The 23,060-nt window shown below is 42.2% G+C and overlaps 2 protein-coding genes across 2 annotated transcripts; both read left to right on the forward strand.

The window, feature by feature from the left end:
• Positions 1–1,561: 1,561 nt before the first annotated feature.
• Positions 1,562–2,479, forward strand: LOC110311032 (olfactory receptor 8S1-like). Its single transcript, XM_021184229.1, has one exon. The coding sequence runs from the start codon at positions 1,562–1,564 to the stop codon at positions 2,477–2,479; it is 918 nt and encodes a 305-aa protein (XP_021039888.1).
• A 16,798-nt stretch (positions 2,480–19,277) lies between these two features.
• Positions 19,278–20,237, forward strand: LOC110287689 (olfactory receptor 8S1-like). Its single transcript, XM_021154242.1, has one exon. The coding sequence runs from the start codon at positions 19,278–19,280 to the stop codon at positions 20,235–20,237; it is 960 nt and encodes a 319-aa protein (XP_021009901.1).
• The last annotated feature ends 2,823 nt before the right edge of the window (positions 20,238–23,060 follow it).

The raw sequence follows: 23,060 nt of genomic DNA on the forward strand, positions 1-23,060 counted from the left end.
TTTTTGGACACGAAGACTCTTGTGTAGCCATCTGAATTGCATGAATAAGGTTTAATTTCTTGTAAAGGAAAAAGGAAGTTTGGAATCTCTCTATAGCTCCTGGAAACTCGGCAGCCACTTGGGCGTGCTTAGAGGAAAAGGGAGATTTGACTTGTGTTGGCTCTGGAATGGCACAGCACAAGCCTCTGTGGCCGCTGTGACCCTTCAGCCAAGGTCTCTCCTCCATTGCTTTCCTCTGAGGTGGGATGGGCAGATCTGAGGGTGGGCATTGACCACCTCCATATCTAAAGAGAGAAAGAGGATGAATTCTCTCTTCTTCTCAAAGAAGTAAAATACATGTCTAGATACAGTGTCTGATTTACCACTTCATATTACCAATGCTAAGTCTATAAAACGTTAGCTTTCAGCATTTTGCTCCCTTAAAATGTTGCTCTCGAGGTAGCACCATCATCCAGGGTGGACCTGCTGAGACATCAGGCTGGTTGGGTTTTGTTTCTCTCCAAACCTGGGAAGCTTAGCTGCTCTCTACCTGTGACGTAGGAGTCACTCACAGTTTTCACAGAAGAACTGGGTGAATTAAGGCTGACTTAGAAGAGAGAGAAGGCAAGATTATCAGACAATTATTTTGTGACTCAGGTTGGCATGGCACAAGGCACACAGCTGTGAGAAGACAGGTTAGGTCCCCCTGAGGAACTGACAAAGCCCACACATGCTATGCACACGGGAGGCCACTGCACGTCTATCAGATGGGTGGGTGTCAGAATGGGCTTCTAACAGGAACATGTTTCAAACAGGGCTCAGCATCTCATGCCTCAATGTAGGCAAGGAATTGCCTGTAAAAGTCCATCTACTTCCTAGGCATTAGACATCTAGCCTGCTGTTCTAAAAGTTCATTATTATATGCATACATTTGAAAATTAAATAATACTATGGCACTAAACACTAAGCAATTGGGTATATTTCAAAGAAGAAAACTCCCGAGCACCTTAATTTCATAGCCTTCAGGTTCTTTGAGGCCTTGCTGGATCCTGATATTTCGGAGACTTCATGTTGCCTATATTCCTGCAGGTTTATGCTTATAGAGTTTCTTATTTCTGGCAGGCAAGTGGACATGTTAAAATGCACACACACACACAGATCTAATTTAAAGTTAAATGGAAACAATGAAGTAAGTAAGGATTGGCTTTCTGGTGCTTGGTCCAGCGCTCTTGACTTTTTCTTTTATTGTTTGTAGAACACACTGAGTGTCTCTGCACCTGCTTAAGTCCCTGTCTCAGCTCTTCATCTCTCCAGTAACCCACCCCGGGGCTTTTTCTCTGTCTCTGACAGGAAACATTTCTCACACTCTCGGCCGGCTGCGACTGAGCTCAGAGAAAGGCATCACAATAGAAGACAGCACTGTGGATTTATAATGTTAATGGTCTTAGTCACGGCCAGGGAGCTCATTTTTAAGTAGCTGAGCAGAGGTTTATGGTGAGTAGGATTATGAGCTAAGGCGCATTAAGGGTCTTTAATGATGGATCTTATCTTTTGTTTTTGTTTCGTATTTTTCTCTGCAGCCATGAGGAACCACAGCGCTGTCCGTGAGTTTGTTCTTCTAGGACTATCCACCGACCCCGACATTCAGCCTGCACTCTTTGTCCTGTTCCTTCTGGTTTACCTCCTCACTGTGGTGGGGAACTCCCTGATGTTGCTTGTGATTGCGGCTGATTCTCACCTCCACACACCTATGTACTTCTTCCTGAGACAGCTGTCCTTCCTGGATCTCTGTCACTCCTCTGTCACGGCGCCCAAGATGCTCGAGAATCTACTTTCTGAGGAGAAAACCATCTTGGTTGAAAGCTGCTTGGCTCAGGCCTTCTTCGTCTTCGCCACCGGCGGCACCGAGGCCTGTCTGCTTGCAGCGATGGCCTATGACCGCTACGTTGCCATCGGTTCCCCTTTGCTCTACAGCCAGGTGATGAGTAGCCAGCTCTGTGTGGGGCTGGTGTGGCTCTCCTGGTGTCTGGCCGTTGTGGATGCTCTCCTTAATACCCTCCTGGCTGTCAGTTTAGATTTCTGTGAGGACCAAACGATTCCTCACTTCAGCTGTGAGCTGTCTTCTCTCTTCCCTCTGTCTTGCTCTGACACCACCGCCAACTTCATACTCCTGCTCTGCTCCTCTGTCGTGCATTTCTTTGGAACCCTTGTCATGATTGTTTGCTCTTATGGCCGCATTGTCACCACTGTCCTGAGGGTCAGCTCCAGCACAGGGAGAAGCAAGGCCTTCTCCACCTGCTTGTCCCATCTCACTACCGTCATCTTGTTCTATGGCTCGGGGTTTATCAGTTATCTCTTACCGGCTTCAGGGTCCCCCCTGGAGAAGGTCTTCTCTCTGCAGTACAGTCTGATCACCCCCATGCTGAACCCCCTCATCTACAGCCTGAAGAACAAGGAGGTGAAGGCAGCGCTGGGAAGAATGATCAGAAAGCATGTTTAACCTCTCAAATATCACACACAACATTATGATAAGATAGACTCGGCATGGCGGTGCTCCTCAACCAGATGATGGGCTTTGAGGGGAGTTTTTGGTTGTTCATTCATGATGGAAAATGTTACATGCCTCTTGCTCTTTTGCAAATATTTGTGAAAGAAGCAGAGAACTTTTAGGGTGAGAGATCTTATTCAGAAAATGATAAAAGGATCAGTGAACCCTCTTTCCAGGAGAGCATCTTACAGAAATGTTCATTTTTCATGTCTGTATAAATAGCTGTTGTCGTTGGCAGCTCACCATACCTTCATGTTTAAAAAAATATATTCCAAATTTTCGGGAAATCTGACTCCCTCAGAAGCAGATGACCATTACAGGGTCGGGCTGACCCTGTGGCTCAGGAGAGGTCGACGGTTCTGTCTTTTTTTCCTGATGAAGCATCTCAATCCATACACTCTTACCCAGAGTGAAATCAAGGTTCAGGAGAAGTTATCCAGGAAATTTACATATTAACTGTAAACAAGAAGAAATCCCTAGAACCAAGCCTATAATACTGTGCCTCCTTAAAAAACCCGCAGCCCCGTTCTCTGGCAACTACCCTTGGGGTGATATGTTAAGAAAGAACAACAATGCCAAATTTGATATATTTCTTAACTTGTGCCAAGAAGTGTACTACATTCCTGGCGTAACAGCAAGCTCCCACCTGTAATTCCGGGGCCTCTGGACAGATCTACTTCATATTAGAAGAGAAGAAGTGTATCCTAGATTATCCAGGGGCTCCAGCACAGTCACATGGACTTGTAAAGGTGCAAGCACTCTACAGCTAGACACAGAAAAGGCCAGGCAAACGGGAGGACAGGGATAATGTAAGCACAAGGGAGATTTACTATCACCCCTGCCTCTCAAGGCTGGCGTTCTTGATGAGGAGGCCACGAGGCAGGGAAACGTGGCCAGCTTCTAGAAGCAGAGAGCACCAGCCAACAGGAAGCAGAGAGACAGAAAACTCCCTTCTTAGTACTGAGCTCTGCCAGGAGCCCAGGAGAGGCTGAAGAGGCAGAAGGGTTTCTTCACAGGTACTGCAGATCAGCACTGCCATGCCTTCCTTTTGCCCTTGGGCAATGCAGGGTCTTCAGACCATCCAGACTACTCACCTAACGTATTATAACATAACACATCTGTATGACTTAAAAAGGTTTTATTTGATTTTTTAGAATCTCATCCACAAATGTTGTATTTACATCATTTTTATCACATACCCTTTCCCACCCACAACTACCTCCATGTCCCTCTACCTCATTTCAAATTCATGAGTTTCTTTTTCTTTAATTATTGCTGTTCCATAACATCCCCCCCCCCGCCCCCCGTGTTTAAAGCTGACTACTCAAGATTGGATAACCAACTGGATAACCCCTGGAAAAGACCGATTCTCTCAATAGGTTTTAATTTCATCTGGGTGTGAGGCCTTGTGACATTTCCCCCCACCCACATTGCCATTTCACCTGGTGGCGTGTCTTCTTTAGGCTGCCACGTTTGAAGTGGAAATTTCCAGATATGTCAGGAGATACAGACTCACATGGTGTTTGGCTGATACAGACTCCTGTGGTGAGGCCACCTCACATAGCGTTTTGCCTGCCGAAGCAAGACCCGTGAGAGGACACGTGATGTTCGGAGCGAGTATACATAGGACTCAACAGACAGCAGCGATGGCACACTTGCTTAGCTAGCTTTGCAACACTTGGTTGGTCTCGAGTTTTCATCTTTGTTGATCTTTAGTTTGTTGAGAGAAGAAGCACAGTGGAGAATTTCTCCTGTCTTCCTGGCTGGTCCTGGTGGCTGCTGCTGACTCATGCTGATTTGGCAGCGGAAGCCTGGGGGTTTCTGCTGGATTATGCCATTCCTGCTGATTCTGTTTCTATCCTGACATGGCTGAACTAGACTACTGGTATCTTGACAGACAGAGGTTGGAAGCGACCCAAGGTGGGGTGGGGTGGAAGCATTAAAAAAACCCTTATCAAAATAGGTTGAAAATAATCTAAACCTATACATGCTGATGAGAATTCATGGCTGTAGCTTTTCTGGATATCTGTAGGAGACCCAGTTCTCACAGCCGACTTCCTGTTCCTCTGGCTCTCACAGCCACACCGCCCTCTTCCCTACCTTGTTCCCCGAGCTTTAGAGTTGTAGATGGATTTGTTGAGATATGAACACAGTTTTCGGCTACTAAATCAGTAATGATTTGCTATCATAGTAATAGAAAGTGAATATAGTGCCATGGTTTTGAATACTCTACTTAATCATCTTAACACGTACGTGGGATAGGCTCTGCTGCTAGTTTTCTTCCCTTAGTGAAGAAGGAAGACACTGGATGTGTGTGCTTGCAAAGTTATTATCAGCAAGATGATGGCACCTGACTCAAAGCCAGGAAACTGTCTGGGGCTAAGCCATGCTCTCAGTTACTGAACATAACCCATCACTGCTACCTCTAAGTCTCCCAAGTCCTCTGTGTAATGTTTGCTATCTTATTCAGTTTCTTAAAACCAAGGAATGGTAACTGGCCCTGAAACAGAGATTATGACTTGTCAGGGAAATCTATACTTTGTTTCATAGATTAAAAACAAACAACAAAAGACCTCTCAGGAAAATGAGATTATATGGGATTAATTACTAAGGTGCACAGAAGAAAGTGAGCCATGCCACTTAACTGCTGGTGGTGTGTAAGTGTTCAAACACCTGATCGCTCCAGACCAGCAAGTGCAAGACACTCCAGAGAATGAGGAAGGCCGAGGCTATGGGCTCTTCTGCTCATAAAACAGTGATTTTACCTCTTGTGTTTGTTTTAAAGATCATATTCTGTCTCCCCTCACGTGTGTGTGTGTGTGTGTGTGTGTGTGTGTGTGTGATGTGTGTGCAGGTGCTGTTGGAAGCCGGATGAAGACATCAGATTCCCTGGAACTGTAGTGACAAATAGTTGTGATCTGACATGAGTACTGAAATTTGGGTCCTTAGCAGGAGCTGTAAGAGCTCTTAGGGATTCCATTATCTCTTTAGTTCTCATTTCTTGATTCTGACCTTAAGGCACAGAATAAACTTCTAGAAGAGTAAATTTAGTTTTTGTGCAGTGATTTGTTTTCTAAAAATAATTTAAATAATTCTATAGTCATTAGGCAGACACAATTTTATCTGTACTTGAATGTATTTATACCATGTGATAATTTTTTTTTGGTGATTTTTTTTCTTGGCTTGCCATCCTTACCATATCTTTACCTACTGATTCTCCTTTCAGTACAGCTGTGCTATCCATAGAATAGATATATTTCTTAGTTTATAGTTAAACATCTGTATACATATGTATATGTAAATATACATACACATAGGAGACTACCCAGCTCTTTTTGAAAAATATAAATAGTGTAAGTTACATCCATGGCCAATGACATAGATCTAATTTGTTGAAGATATTTTGTTGCTGTGTAAATCTGAAATTCCATCCTTTGAATGTGCCATAGTTTCTCAAACCATTCCTCATGTGAGCTCCCTCGGCCTCCAGCTCCAAAAGACAACAAAACAATGGTGCAATAAAATTTTTAGTATGTAACATGAAATTTGAATGTCTTTATCTTGGATTGACTCCCAGAAGAAGGATTATAAACTACGTATTTGTTTTTAATTTTAATTGGTGTTTTCAAGGTACGCCATCGCACCTCATAGCTCATCAACAAAGACATAGGCAAAGCAAGAGCTCCTTTAGTTTGCAACAAGCCTCTAGTGTAATAGAATTCCTGTACAGTGATGCTTAATTTTTAAATTAGCAATATGCCATCTTCAACCACGAGAAAATGGCAATGTCTGTATGTGTATTAATCAAATATTTGTATTTGATTACATTGTGTTACATTAGCAAATCATATCAACCAGCCATTTTAAAATTGTCCTTGTTAGCTGGGTGGTGGTGGCGCATGCCTTTAATCCCAGCACTTGGGAGGCAGAGGCAGGCGGATTTCTGAGTTCGTGGCCAGCCTGGTCTACAGAGTGAGTTCCAGGACAGCCAGGACTACACAGAGAAACCCTGTCTCAAAAAAACAAAAACAAACAAACAAAAATTGTACTTGTTTTTTTTTAAAAAGTCACTAGTACATTACTTGTCTTTTCAAGAATATTAATCATTGTCTATATTTTAAGCAGCAAATTTTTTTTCATTTCTGTTATTTGTCCATCTTTATTTATAGGATCTTCAACCATGTAAAAGGTTTGGCGTTTTATATTGTCATATATAGTTTATTTTCTTTAACACCCGATCTCCAACTACCTTGATAAAGATTGTCTCTACTGCTGGTTTCTAGTCATCCTTAGACTTTAGTTTTTATGTCTATCTATGGTCATTTGGAGTTTGTGCTCATACTTGCATCAAGACAGTTAACTGTGCTAGGTTCTAATGGGTAGAAACTTCTGACAGAAACCTTTTCTAAAGAAGCCATTCTTTTGTAACTGGATGGAAATAGCAACTGGGCTGTGCTTTTGTATCTGAGATAAGCTTATGGCACTTTAAGCTTTGTCAACATACTCTTTCTGCTCAATTTGTTAAGAGTGTCTCCTCCGGAGTGACCCCCACTGCTGCTCTAACTCCTTCCCCTTCTTCTGTGCAATCTCCAGAATCTTTGTTGAACCACCCAGAAAGGCAACCTTATGATTACTATTGATAAAGCATCCAAGTTAAAATCTAGTTTGGATTCATATTGATAATCAATAGTCTCAACATTGTCATAATTTATGTCTTTCAATCTCTTCCGATATTATTTATAGCCATAGGTAAAATTGCATAGGGTATCATTACGTAGGTCTAGTGCTGTTCTTATCAAATGTATCTTTTTCCAGCTTTATTGAGGCATAGCTGCTGATTAAAAGTTGAATAAGTTTGAGCTAATTAACATAAGCATTCATTCACATATTTACTGTGTGTTAATAACACTTAGGAGCTACTCTCTCAGCAAATCTCTTTCCTATAATACAATATTCACAGGGTCAAACAGCTGCTCTCTGGACTTTGTTGTCTAACTCTGGGTTTGTGCTTGTCTTGATTGGGCAAGCAACAGTGCCCTCATGTAGAAGAAGGCAGCCCCATTCTTTCCTGAACAGCCCTCTTTCCTGTGACTAATGCTTGCAATGTTCCAAATCCTGCTGTAAAGACCACAGATGCCATTCTTGTCCCTTCCAGAAAATCCAGAGGCCCCTGAGTAACCTACCCTGAGCCCAGTAAAACTCCGCACATGATAGCTCTCTTGTTATCACCCTTCCCCCCAGTGAAAGCCCTTCTTAGGTTTATTTAGAAGTAAACCTGTCTGGCTCTAGAGCTGCCTCCTCTTTCACATCTGTTTACAATACATGCTATTAATATTTTCTCCAAGTTGGAACATTCTTTGAGGGAAGAGGGAGGCTCCTAAGTCTTAGGAAGATAATGAAAACAAGGCTCAGAATGTTGCAAGGTTCACAAAGGCCCGGGAAAAGTTATAGAAGCAGTAATCGATGCTGGGGAGAGTAGACTCCTGTAAATTGTCCAAGAAACTCCTAGGATGCGGTTGTATAGTGCTTTCCACTGACATAAAACATTTCTTCTTGGAGAGAAGGATATTCTAAACAGAGGGAAAGCATGTCACCCTTCAGAGAAGCTCCTTAAGTCATAAAGTAAACAACACAACTGCCTTAGGAAGTCCCTAAAACTGACCAGATTCACTAGGCTCCTCTCACCCCAAGCCTATCTAATTGGTAAGGATTACTGAGAGACATTCTCACACAAGCTTGGACAACCTACAAAAAGCACAAACTGGCCAAGCCACCTGAAAGAAAGAAGCTGCCTGAAGAAAGGAGAGACTGGATGAGCTATCTAAAAGGAACAGAAAACAGCCAGCTACTGGGAGGAGGCTCAGTTACCTGCACTCTCTGAAGGAGACAACCTCTAGGCCTGTAGGCAGCCTGATGTGCAGTATGCTCCAGGTTGTCAGGTTTCTGGAGCTGCAGGCAATGGTGGAGTGGACTTGTGATGACAGGGCTATCTTTGAGTCATACCTGCGCCTGTAAATGATCCCAATAAAACTCATTGGCTCTCAGAGTTGTGCTTTGGTGGTATTCCTGCTTTCGTCTGTAATCTGTTCCTTTTCTGGTGTGAGGAGATGTTTCTTCTCCCCAGAGAGAGTGTCACACAATAAGGGCAGTTTGGTTGGAGCGAGTGGCAGGTAAGAGAGATTGGGAAGTAATCCGAATGCAACACATACATACATGTATGAAATCACCAAACAGCAATTTAATTAATAAAAAGTCAACAAACAAACAAACAAATCACATCATACTAAGATTTCCCCAACCTGCATCTCCAAACTGGCCCAGTCAGCCTGCAGCATCCGCCCTTCTTGGAATGATTTTTATATTCACGTTGAGGTTTCGGTTCTATGACAAAGTACCTGAGAGGACCAAATAAATGAAGAAAATACTGATTTTGGTTTCTAGTTTCCAAATTTTCACTTCTGATTGGCTTCTCTGTTTTTCTCAGGACTGCAAGAAGCAGAAGCATCCTGAGAGAGGGGACTAGAAGAAAATTGCCAACCCCTGGGGTTGGAGGGGGTGAGGGGGTGAAGGGGTGAGGGGACAGCACAGCTCCTGGGGTCTGAGGTGGGGTAGAGGGTGAGGGGCAACGTGTGGAAAGAGACAATGTATAAGCTTAAAAGCTCCAGTGCCACATTGTCTCCAATTAGGCCCCACCTCCAAATTACATATTCATCTGTGAACTCATTAATGGGCTAACCCAGCCACCAAGATTTTAATACAGGATTGTGTGGGGCACTTTATATTCAAACCATAACAGGACTTTAAGTCAAGAACTTTGAAAAGTTACAAAGAAGCCAACTGTATAATGATTTTTTTAAAAGATAGAAGAAGAAGAAGAAGAAGAAGAAGAAGAAGAAGAAGAAGAAGAAGAAGAGGAAGAAGAAGAAGAAGAAAAAAAGAGAAGAGAAGAAGAAGAAGAAGAAGAAGAGGAAGAAAGAAGAAGAAGAAGAAGAAAAAGAAGAAGAAAGAAGAAGAGAAGAAGAAAAAGAAGAAAAAGAAGAAGAAGAAGAAAGAAGAAGAAGAAGAAAAAGAAGATGAAGAAGAAGAAAAAGAAGAAGAAGAAGAAGAGAAGAAGAAGAAGAAGAAGAAGAAGAAGAAGAAAGAAGAAGAAGAAGAAGAAGAAGAAGAAGAAGAAGAAGAAGAAGAAGAAGAAGAAGAAGAAGAAGAAGAAGAAGAAGAAGAAGAAGAAACAAATGTTTGTAGGGTGTGTGTGTAGAGTATGTACATACATATGCATGTTCCACAACATCGGAGCACTTAAGTATATAAAGTAAAGAGACCCTGAGAGAACATGGTGTGCTGTTTAGGTTTTTTTGTCAGTCTGAGATAAACTGTGGACATCTGGAAAGCATAAACATTAAGTGAGAAAATGTTCTTATTTGATTGCTCTGTGAGATAGTTTCCTTTGTTAATGATTGCTGTGGGAGAGGCCAGCCCACTGTGGGCAGTTCAATATCTGCGCAGGTGTCCCGGGAGGTAGGAGAAAAGTAGCTGATGGTGGAGCCAGAGAAGAAGCCTGGGAGCAGCAACCCTCCACGGTCTCTGTAGCCTGTGAGCAGTAACCCTCCGTGGTCTCTGCTTCAGTTCCTGCCTCTAGGTTCCTGCCCTGACTTCCCTCAGTGAAAAAGCGTGGCCTGTACATCAAATAAACCTTTCCCTCCTAAGTTGATTTTGGTCAGTGTTTTATCACAGCAACAGAAACCTGGCCAGAAGGGTTGGCAACATAGTAATAGCAGAGACCATCTTCTTCTTAGTCATAGCCAATCTAGACAGAAACTCAACAAGCCTTAGAGTTAGTCTGAGCTCTAGACCAGATGGCCCTCATTACAGAGAATCCCAGCCAGTAGCTCCAGAGTATACACTCTCAACAGCAGAGGCCCGTTCTGCAGGACATACCATATGTCAGGATACAAAACAAGTCTTAACAATTAAAAAAAAAAATCAAGTATATTTTCTGACCAAAATGAGAATAAAATAGAAACTGATAAAAGGAGGGACTATGAAATTGCAACCATAAATAGAAACAGAATGCCCTGCTTCTGCACAAATAATGGATCAATGAAGAAAATAAGAGGGGATTGCAAATTACAATGGAAACACAATATACTAAAGTCTGCGATCACAGGAAAAAACTGTAACAATAAATGCCCACTTTAAAAAAAAATAAAGATTTAAAATAACTTAGGAACAAACAAAAATAAAGTGAAAAATATTAATGAACCAAATTCAAATTTAGTAGGTAGGAATAAATAATACCAGGATAGAAATAAAAGTAGACCAATCTCAAATGTTCAGTTCTAAAAGATATACGTACACGCAGCACTAAACAGACTTAGCAGGCTGCATTTATATATCTATTCACATAGATGTGACAGTAACAAAGGGTAAAAGGTTATACACTTGGAAAGGGGCAGAGATGGGTCAGTGGGATGGGGAGAATTTAAGGGGTTAGAGCAATAAAGGGGATAAATCACGTAACTATATGTTAATTGAGTTAAAAATATGGAGTAAAAACAATATAAAAGATCACTAGAATAAATCATTGTTTTTTAAAAGGAGAAATGTGGGAGCAGGGACCAGGAAGTGGGGCGCGGGGAAAAGTAGAGGCAGAGCCCATAAAATTGCCAGGATTCAGACTCCAAAAAACCAGCATGGGGTGCAGATCTAATTTTATTGTTTAGCACATAAACTTATATAGTTTTTCAGCCAACCGGGATACATTTTTGTATTCAAGGGCAAATTGGGGCACAACATGTATTTTTTTTAAGCTAAATCTGACTCATCTGCCCATGACCCTGCAGGGAGGAGCTGATCACCCAGGGCTGAATTCCATGAAGACAGGGGAAGCAGCCACTGCCCTGACCTCAGGTCCTTTGTGTCGTCCCACAGGTGTGCGGAGAGCCATCTCAGATCCTATACCACATAGAGCAGTTCAGGGCTCCTCAAGGACTCGAAGGAGCCTAGAGCACTTCTCTCTCTACTTGTTCCTCCACGAGGTTTATTTCCACGCCCCCCACATAGCGAAATCGATGTCACTTCAGTGAAATACAGACGATTCAAATAAAATCAGAGGTAAAAAGACATTACAACAAAAGTGTGCAGAATGAGAAGAGATTATTTGAAAAAATTCCATACCAATAACTTGGAAACCCCATATCCTGGGCATATACAATTTACCAAGAAAAGTCACAAAGGAAAAAAAAAGTAACATTGAGGTAGTTGTTTCTGTTTCCCATTGAAGAAAATGACAAGGTTAGTTTCATGCTGGATTCTATCAACTGTCTTAGGAATGAATATAATTTCTTTTCAAAATTTCCCAAAAGCTGGAAGGGAGAGAATTTCTCTCAACTCATGTATGACATTTTGATGAACCCAGTGAGGTGTCTATCAGACAAGAGCACAATGCAAACGAAAACCACCGACTGTTATCCTTACAAACATAGATGTAAAAATCCATAGTGAGGTGCTATCAACTCAATGGTATGTTAAGCGAGATTCATGTTCAAGCAGGATTCGTGCTTAGGATGAATGGGTAGTGTAACATGAGCCCATCAAGACATAGGACGCATCACATTATTACCATACTTAACACATTAAAACAAAGCAACCAAAAGCACCACAGTCCATTCTTGCTGCGAGAGCCAACATCGCTTTCCATGCCTTGGTCAGGACAATCAGGCAAAAGACAGCAACAGAGAACACATGAAGTGGAACAGATGAACTCCAATTTCCTATTTGTCTATGACATGATTCTATAGATATAAAATCCTAAAGGCTCCCACCAAAAAACTCTTAGGACTCATAACCAAATTCAGTAAACTTACAAGATAAAGCCAGTTGTTTCTGGCCAGTTCCATGGCCTCATTTTAATTGGGTTGTTTGTTTTCTGGGTATTTAGTTTTTTTTAGCTCTTTGTATCTTCTAGACTCTAACCCTCTGTCTGAGAGCTGGCAAAGGTGTCTCCCATTCTGTGGGCTGCCTCTTCACTTGACTGACAGGTTTCTTTGTTGTAGGAAAAGTGGTTTGGCTTCACAAGATCCCATTTGGTAGATCCCTGAGCTACTGGGAGTACTGTTTAATAAGTCTTCACTCATGCCTATGAGCTGGAGTGTGCTTCTCACACGTTCCTCTAGAGCATCAGGTTTTATGTTGAGGTCTTCAACTTATTTGGAGTTGATTGTTGAGCAAGATGAGAGGAAAGGATCTAGTTTCACCTTTCTGCACTGTGATGGAGGGGTGCCCATAGCCCCACCTCTAGCAGAAGAGCTACTAGTGGATGATGATTGCTCAGGGAGAGTCACTTTTCTTCAGGAGTGTGGCTACTGGTAGGTTCTCCATGCACACCCAGTGCCCCACACCCCTGTGCATATGGGAAAGCACTACTGGGCACAGTGGGTTAAAACATAAGAACCTTTAAAAATATCAAATGAGGACACGTGGGGTTGAGAGGGAGACAGGAAGTTGGGAGGGAGACATGATGAGGTATTTGGGGAGGGTAGGAGGATGGCAGCAAATAGTGGATATGATCAAGATACATTCCATACAAGTATGAAAACTTAAATGTATAATGAAAATTAAAATAGGAACAACAAAAATTAGTATCAATCTGGTAGTTTCTCAAAAAAACTGGAAATAGTTCTATCTGAAGACCCAGCTATACTGTTCCTGGGCATATAACCAAGAGATGCTCTGCCCTACCACAAGGACACGTGCTCCACTATGTTCAGATCAGTTTTATTCATAATAGCCAGAAACTGGAAGCAACCCAGATGTCCCTCAACAGAAGAATGGATGTGGAAAATGTGGTTCATTTACATATTGGGATACTCTTTAGCTATTGAAAACAAGGACATCGTGAATGTTGCAGGCAAATGGATGGAACTAGAATATAGCATCCCGAGTGAGGTTGCCCAGACCCAAGAGGACATGCATGGTATGAACTCACAGATAAGTAGATACAAGCCAAAAAGTACAGAATATCCAGGATACACCCTACAGACCCAAAGAAGTTAAATAAGAAAGAAGGGTCAAGTAAGGATGCTTGAATCACACTTAGAAGGGGAACAAAATAATCATGAGAGGCAGAGGGAGGGAGGGGCCTGAGTGAGTGAGGGGAGGTGGAAGGAGAGGGAAATAAGGGGCAGGATCAAGTATGGGGAGAGATAGGAGAGAGGCCCAGAGGGCCAGGAGAAAGAATGGACATATGCAACCGCCAGGGGTGGGGAATGAGGGGAATCTCTACAAAGTCCCAGAGAACTGGGATGTGAGAGGTTTCCAGGAGTCAATGCAGTGAAAACTTCTGGATTTCAGAAGCCCCAAAAGTAAAAACAAAAATAGACAAATAGAGCTACATAAAACTAAAAGGTTTCTGGACCCAAAGGGACTAATCAATAGAGCAAAGAAACTGTACAGGGTAGGGACAGAGAGCTGTTACCCAAAATGTAAAAGGAGCTAAAAACTTAACAACAGAAACAATAGACAAACAGGAAAGTAGCTGAGCAGGGGATGATGACATTAGCAGACACTGCACAAATGGAGGCAGGCAAATGACCAATAAAAAGGAGGTATGCAAATGACCAATAAAAAGGAGGTATGCAAATGATCAATAACTACATGAGAAAACACTCAACAGCACCAGTCATCAGGGGAATTCAAATTCAGACCACAAATAGATATAACCTAAGTTTAGTAAAAATGAGCTGTTAGAGCAGAGTCAGGAGGGACAGCAGAGGTCTGTAATCCCAAGGTTTGAGAGGCCGAGGCAGGTGGATTGGATGATACATAGTAGCCTGGGAAGATACATAGACAAAACAAACAAATAACTGGAGGTGAGGGTGTGGGGGAGGGGAACATTCGCATATTATGGGTGGGCAGGAAAGTTTACTCCAACCATATGGACATTCCTTTAAAAACTAGAGCTAGAACTACCACATGATCCAGTCATCTCACCACTGGCCATGTTAGCCAGAGGAGCCAAAATCAGCATGTTAAATGTGAATTCCACATGCCCCTGCTTATAGCAGAACTAGCCCTATAAGGCCAGATACAGAGTCAGCCTAAATGTCTGTCAATAGTTGAGTGGAATTTTTAAATGTAGTATAATACATGTTAGCCGTAAAATGATTAAAATCCTGTCCATTATGATGATCTTGAAGCTGGAGATCTTTATGCTGAATTTAATATTCATGAATTTAATATCCATGGTCTCACTGTGTTTGGACTCTCTGTAGGAAAGCTGATCTCACCAAAAGTAGAACGTGAGTCCCCAGGCTGTGGTGGGAGCAAGAGAGGCACAGGGGGAAAGGTTGGTAAAGAACAGGAGGAGACATTCTGGTGGCCATTGCTAACATCAATGAACCTTATGAGTTAGAATAAAGAAGAGAATTTTCACACCTCACCATCAAGAAATAATGTTTGAGGTGGTAGACATGCTAGTTATTCTGAGTTGATCATGGCACTATACACACCCATATCAAAACATCACACTATGCCTAATAAACATGTACAGTATTCAATGCCAAGATGCCAATTTAAAGCCAAGTCAAAGTAAAGCAAATAACACGTTAATGAGTTGGAAGTTTTGGTTGTAGGCTGTGCCTTCAAGGAATACAAGGCACCAACCCAGCTGTCTTTGGGGATCCAATTCAGCTACCATTTGCCCACTACTTAAACCCGCTGTCTGCCGTGTTACCCCTGAGAACTCCATGCCTGCTAACTGCTCTCTGACACTGAGAACAGTGTGGAAATCATAAGGAAGAAACATGCATGACAAATGTGCCTGGGACTGCGTGATCGGAGACATTTCGATTAAAGATGTAATGATGAGGATCTTGAATTATTTGTTGATTTCTAGTTTCTGCTTTCAAGGGATCGGGCAAGCCTGAGCAAACTCTGACTCATTTGTATAACTGAGATAACTCCTGTAAGCATGATTCCATTTATTTACAAACATTTCTAGAAAGGAAAAGAACTACCAGGTATGGACTTAGATGGTTGTGGAAAGGTTTCCTGAGGTCAGAGCTGTTTGCTGTCAGAGCAGATGAACTGAATCACTCTTTCCATCTGCAGCCTGCAAAGACCAGGTAAACATGGTTCCAACCAGAATTCTCCTGGCTGCGTCCTGGAGCTGCTCATTCCCCTCTCCCTTCCCTCTGCATGTTTCTTCTCTCTCTCTCTCTCTCTCTCTCTCTCTCTCTCTCTCTCTCTCTCTCTCTCTCTCTCTCTCTCTCTCTCCCAGTCCTCTAATTACCCAGCTTGTTTCACAGGGTCTTGGGGTGGGGATGGATTATCATCCCCACCCTGCTGTTTGGCTGCATCTTATTTCCTGTTTCTTCTTTCTCTTTAGCTTGGTGCATAACAACCGAATAAATCAAATTAGAATGAGGAGCAGATTAGAAATACCAGACATTGTGTGTTAAGTGGTAAATCTTTGGAGTTTTACAAGTAACATTGTCATCACATTGTAAATTTGGGGAAATGGAACACACACACACACAGACAAAAAGATGTACTTTTTGTGCCTTCAAGGAATACAAGGCACCAACCCAGCTGTCTTTGGGGATCCAATTCAGCTACCATTTGCCCACTACTTAAACCCGCTGTCTACCGTGTTACCCCTGAGAACTCCATGCCTGTCTTTGGCAAAGAGAGACACACACACACACATATAGCTTCACACAGAAACGTAGACACACACAAACACACAGAGAGACAGACAGAGACAAAGACACACATATAGCTACCCACAGACACATACAGACACATATAAACACACACATGTACACACAGAGACACATACAGACAAATACTAGTGTACACACACACATGGATCTACAGTGCTTAAATGAGTTTGATATCTTTCTACACACACACACACACACACACACACACACACACACACACACGTGCATGCACGCATGCACAGTGGTTACATGTGTTTGATATTTTTCTCCAGTACCACTTTCTCTCTATTCTGGTCCTCTCTCATCTCATCTCTGGACCAGAATGTGGAGGGATTTTCTAGGACTGTCTGGAAGTCAGATGAGAGCTGCTGAAGTGATGATGTAAAGAATAAAACGTCGTTGCTTTGTTCTGCATCTCCTGATCCAATGAGGCATGTTTGTGGGACACAGAGGGCTCCCTTTGCCTTAGAACCCACCTCTCACCTCTGCCACCAGACACGTGTGTATGGGCATGGCAGGCATGGTCAGGATACAGTCTGCAGGTTTATTCACAGTGCTCTTCAATCTTAAGTTCCCCTTGCTTTTTTGTAAAGCTGGAGATCTGTCATGAGTCCAGACATCCCATCCAGGGAGACGCTGACCCAAACTTGCCCCAAGATTACCAGGTGGCTCCCACACCGGTGTTGACACTCTGGACTTTGATTTTATTACCTATTTCAAATACAACTTTCAGAATGTCTTCTGTGGGCAAGTTGTCATTTCTTGTAAGATTCTGGGTTAATTTATTCTAAGAAATGCCTTGGACTATTTTTAAATAAATGTCCTGCATTTATTTATTTCCTACTTATCTGATTTTTATTATACATCCTCCATTTGGCTCATGTTATATATTTTTATCTAGAGTCTATACAAATGAATTGCTGAAATGAGTGTGATTGCAAACACTAAGAAAGAAAATAATGTATTTTATTGTAGAGGTGTTGCTTGGTTTTCTGGAACCCAATTTAAAGGAATATTTGTAGTTTTAATTATCTGTGTGCCTGTCTGTGTGGGTATATTTACAAGTGTGCAGGGGCCCGCAGAGGCTACAAGAAAGTGCCACACCTGGAGCTGAGATATCCACTCAGGGTGCTGGGAACTGAAATACATCTTCTATAGCAGTATGCATCCTTAAGTATTGAGCCAACTCTCTGACCGTCTGGGAGTCTTCTAGCACACACAAAAAACCCTGTGAGGACTCTGTGGTATGTCATCAAATATCCCTGTATGTTTTGCATGAAACCACCACAAAAAGTTTTTATATTTTTTTCCTAAGTAAGAAAATTGTTGCACAAACATGAGAACTTAAGTTGGAAGCTCCCAGAACACATGTGGAAAACCAGGTATGGCCAGGAACTCCTGTAACTGACCTAGAACTGGTGGCAGGGGTCAGGGAGACAGGAAGATAGCTGGGGCTTGTAGTCCACAAGTCTTGCTCCAGGATGCATGAGAAAGGCTGTCTCTAGGCGGAAGGCAGAGAGTGGTATAACAGGCACTCCTATCCTCTGGGTTCTGCATGGGCACAGGTACATACAACCACACACACATGTGCACACACAAGACGTCTATCCCTGGGGATTGCACTTGGGGCTAACTCTGTCTGAGCGAGGCACGGCTTTTCACTTAAATATCTTAAGCTCCATCAGTGGTGCAGCCTTCCTTACTGACTCGCAGACTCCAAGGTCTCTGTACTGGGAAGAACTGGCTTGTTGACGTTATTATCTACCAAGTGCTTTCTTCTAGTGTCAGAAGATGAAGGACATATCTCAGAATGGAAAGCAAGAACCCCTTCTAGGCATTGTGGGCTAACTATTACTCATGTGTTATTAAATTCTCATGGAAAGTACACTCTTCAAATGCTGACTTTGCTGGCATAGAACCTAGAGAAAATGCGTAAGTCCTGTAGAAGCTGACCAACTCTGATCTCAGACCATGTCTTCACCTCTAGTGATTAAGTGTGAGGACCAGGTTCGATGCTGAAACAGAGCCAAGAACATTGAACAGTCTCTGTGAGGTAGATGTCCATATCTGATTGTCAACCAGAGCAAGAGAAAATGACATTAAGAAATTATAATTAACTGCATGACTGCAATTACACATTGCTTATGTGCCTTATCATTTTCTTTACGTGCCTTATAATTATCTTTATGTGCTTTATTGCAGGTCTTTTAGTCAGGTTTTTTTTTTGTCTTTTATATGTTTTTTTAAGTAGTGTGTAGCCTTAGGACATTGAAGGCCAATAATTGATCAGACAGGTCATTGTCCTTCCTTCTTCCAAAGAGACTTTCTTCTACAATACCCCCATTGCAGCCATGTTATATGACCACCATAAATATATTTAAAAACAAAATCTCTCTCTCTTATCTGACTCTCTCCTTGACTAGGCAACTTCCATGACTCCAGAGACTCTTCATTGAACTGAGGATTGCAGTCTTTTGGAGCCACTTACAAATTTGCTCTTTGGCCAAGTTACTTTTCAGATCCTCAGCTTTCTTTACAAGAACATATACATAACACAAACAAACAAAAGACCCAAATGAAAAATCCCAACAGCCCATGTCAGAGGGGGAAAGAATGGCCAACGTGGGCGATTGGCTGTCATGATGACAAATGTGTGGTGTTTAAAATATCAAAGTTTGGTCTGCCGAGATGGCCCAGTGGTTAAGAGCACTGACTACTCTTCCAAACGTCCTGAGTTCAATTCCCAGAAACCACAAGGTGGCTCACAGCCATCTGCAGTGATATCTGATGCCGTCTTCTAGTGTGTCTGAAGTCAAATACAGTGAACTCATATACATAAATAAATAAATCTAAAAAAAAAAAGGAAATGAGAGTTATCATCATGTCTGGACCAACAGTGGATGAAATTTGGATCCTGGGGCACTGAGGAAATTATTTATTTGAAGAAGAGAAGACATCGTGGAAAAGGAGGTCTGGTTGTTGTTTTACATTTCTGTTTCCAATGCCAAGGGAAGATGTACTAGTCAGCTATGAGGAACTTCAGTGTCGTCTCTGAGTTCATCCTCCTTGGTCTGTCTGATGATGCACAGGTCCAGGCTGTACTCTTTGTGGCTTTCCTTGTGATCTATGTCCTGACCCTGACAGGGAACTCCATGATTCTGTTAGTGATAAGGGTGGATGCTCACCTCCGCTCTCCCATGTACTTTTTTCTGGGTCACCTCTCCTTCCTGGATCTTTTGTATTCATCAGTCTCTACACCCAAGATGCTGGAGAATCTGGTGTCTGAGACAAAAACCATCCCTGTGAAGGGTTGCCTGGCCCAGGCCTTCTTTGTGTTTGCCATTGGGGGTACTGAGGCTTTGCTCCTTGCTGTCATGGCCTATGACCGCTATGCAGCCATTTGCCACCCTCTACTCTATGGCCAGATGATGAGCGACCGGTTCTGCCAGGTGCTAGTGTGGGGATCCTGGATCCTGGCCATCCTGAACTCACTCATTAATACCCTCCTAGCTGTGAGTTTGGACTTTTGTCACTATGGAACCATACATAACTACAACTGCGAGTTTCCTTCCCTCTTCCCTCTCTCCTGCTCTGACATCTCCACTAACGCAACTGCCTTGGTCTGTACTTTTGTCATACACGCCTCTGGAACCTTCCTTCTCGTGGTATGTTCTTATGGCTACATTTTCTCCACTGTCCTGAATATGAGCTCCACCAGGGGCAGGAGCAAGGCTTTTTCCACCTGCTCCTCCCACCTCACCATAGTGATATTGTACTTTGGTTCGGCCTGCCTGCGCTACGTCATGCCCACCTCAGGTTCTTCCATGGAAACTTTCTTCTCTCTGCAGTACAGCATCATCACCCCCTTGCTGAATCCCTTCATCTACAGTCTGAAGAACAAGGAGGTAAAGACGGCCATGAGAAAGCTGCTGGCAAGATTCTGCCAGCATATTGGGGAAGTTGATCAGAGACAAAGGGTGAAATCTTGAGCAGACCGATATCAGCACAAGGAGTGATTGTAAGGGAAATCTCACTGAAGTTGGATGCTCAGTGCAAACACTGGGATTTTTCCAGAGGAATGTCCCTTCCTTCAGTGGCCTTCACGTTAATCCTCTTCAGTCAAAGCCTTAACTCATCTGACTCATCTCATATGAAATTATTTGTAAACCTATTTTATTTGTCTATTATTTTATTTTGAAGAGGACATTTCTTAGTTTGTCTTCCCCTACCTTCAAATACTTTCTGTTTTCCTTTGGGCAGAATTACAGTGTCCTGTTATAGGTGTGTCAGTAACAGCATCCTTTTCTATGCTAGGGAATTCCTGGGATGCTATGTCTGGTCATTCTGTTTCAGCTACAATGTCTAGCCCAGGAGTGAGTGATCGATTGATTAAAAAAAATGGCTCAAACTATGCAGTTTCCTGTACCTATAACGTTTTCAACGTTACTTTGAGTTTTCCCATCTATTTTCCTCCTGCTTGGATTTGAATGGCTGTGTGATGCCCAATATCTTTTAAATAATCCAACTCTCTAGTATAACTTACATGGAACTCACCAACTCTAATGGACAGCTTCATCTTTCCTTTATTCTTAAAAATGGTATTGGTATATATTCGTTATGTGTTGTGATGAGTTTCATAAAGGCATTTTTGAGAATTTCATTTTCTGAATGGAAATTGCCACTATGATGGTGTATAAAATATTTCTATGCTAACAGAAAGTGCCCATGGGCTGATTAGGGATATATTTCCCTTCATCTCCTGGCGCTTGGCAATCACAGATCTACCTTCAATGGCTATAATGTTTCACATTGGTGCAGTCATGATGTGATGTATATGTTTGTGTCTGCCTCCTTTCTCTTACCACACTGATACTGATCTATTCATTTACTCTCTAAGTCACATATATGAGTAGAAATGTTTGTGATGATGAATGCCGTCATCCACCCAGGTAAATACCTAGGAGAGGAATTATGGGGTTGTATTGACTGTAAGTTTGAAGTCTATAAGTAACTGCCTTGCTACTTTTAAAAGCGTCTGTCCAATTCTATTCCTATCAGTAGTATATGAAGACCCCTGTTACCCCTTAGATCCTTGCCAATATTTGATATTGAAAATTTTTTTTTTAATTTTCACATTAATGTTGACTCAGATAAGCTCAGTTTGTACTTTAAAACATTTCATAAAGGAAACCTTAAGTCTGCATGAACCATACGGTGAATTTTTAACAAAGTTTATGAGGAGCAGCAGTATAAATTTTAAACAGGACTTTCCAAAACACAGAAGAGCACAAAGATTCTCAAGTAACTTTATGAGATCCAGATACCAAAACAAGACAAAGAAAATAATATATTCTCAGGAAAAACTTTTCATTCAAGAATCTGAAAGTAGAGCCTTATAACTGATAGCACAATTTATTATTTATCTATCTCTCTATTTATTTATTTATTTTATTTTTGAGACAGGGTTTCTCTGTGTAGCCTGGCTGTCCTGGAAATCACTCTGTAGACCAGGTTGGCCTCAAACTCAGAAATCAGCCTGCCTCTGCCTCCCAGTGCTGGGATCAAAGGCGTGCGCCAACACCACCCGGCAGAGCACAGTTATTATTTACTGAAGCAACATTTACACTTTTGAATACATTTTGGTCTGAACATTAGAGAGGCCTCTATTGTATGCACAGGAGCATCCACATTCAAACTCCCATTTCCGTTCTCGTGTTTACAGAATCTTATGGCTAAGCTGGGCCAAACAACCGTATCTGCTCTATATGATTCACTCATATCTATAGCACTTGTATCTTTATTGTCTGGAAAACACAGGTATTCACAAAAGCCCATAATTCTTATAAACAGAAGAATATGAATTAAACATATTCAAGAAGAGATGTCTATGTGGAAGAGTAAGTTCCATGTTCTGAGGAGAAGCAGGGAACATGGCCATAACGACCATCCTGTGAACAAGAACATTGCACCAAAAACAGTGAAGAGAGCTGTAAGGATGATGCGCTGTGAACAAAGACATTCTGGGAAACTCATCCCCTTGTGCACACAGGAAAACTAAATGCACTCACTGAGTGTATCACTGAGGGGGATACTGCATCGGAGTTAAACAGACCAGGAAGACTGCCGAGATTATTGTGGCAGAATGGAGAGACTCAGCACCATTGACCCCCCAGGAAGGAGAATTTTTAAACCCTGGAGTGCGTCAATAGAATGTTCTGGATGACATTGTCCATTGTTTTTAAGTGATTTTCTCTGAGATTCTCTGACTCTTTATTGTCAGAGACCCACAGCTGGAAATGCTTTCCCCTCCAGGTTTTTACTTTAAAGATGTTCCCTAGGTCTCTGAGACAGACATGCCTGAGTTGTAAAGCTGGCCAGAGGTCAAGGTGGTAGTCATATACAGTTCAAATAGGCAAAGAAGTAACTTGCAAGTCCAGAGTTTCCAAAGTAAAAGGGGGATTTAGAAGCAGGAGAGATGACTTAAGAGTGCTCACTGCTTTGTAGGGTTCTGGAGTTCAATTCCCAGTACCTACATTAGGGGGCTCACAACTGCATGTAACTCTACCCCCAGGGGATCTGATACCTTTATCTGCCTCCTAGGGGAGCCCCACACAAGTGCACAAACACAAACCCACACATACTTAAACATAAAGTAAATATTTAAATAAAAACCAAAGTGCTTGGGGCTGGAGAGGTGGCTTAGTAGGTAAAAGCTCTAGCCCTTTGAGCTCTATTCCGAGCAGCCTTAACCACTGCCCTCTTCTTGCTGCTCAGGGACCAGGCACACACGCAACACACAGGCATACATTCAG

This window comes from Mus caroli, unplaced genomic scaffold (assembly GCF_978045245.1).
Source record: "Mus caroli unplaced genomic scaffold, Mus_caroli_1 scaffold_16, whole genome shotgun sequence".
Taxonomy (NCBI): domain Eukaryota; kingdom Metazoa; phylum Chordata; class Mammalia; order Rodentia; family Muridae; genus Mus; species Mus caroli.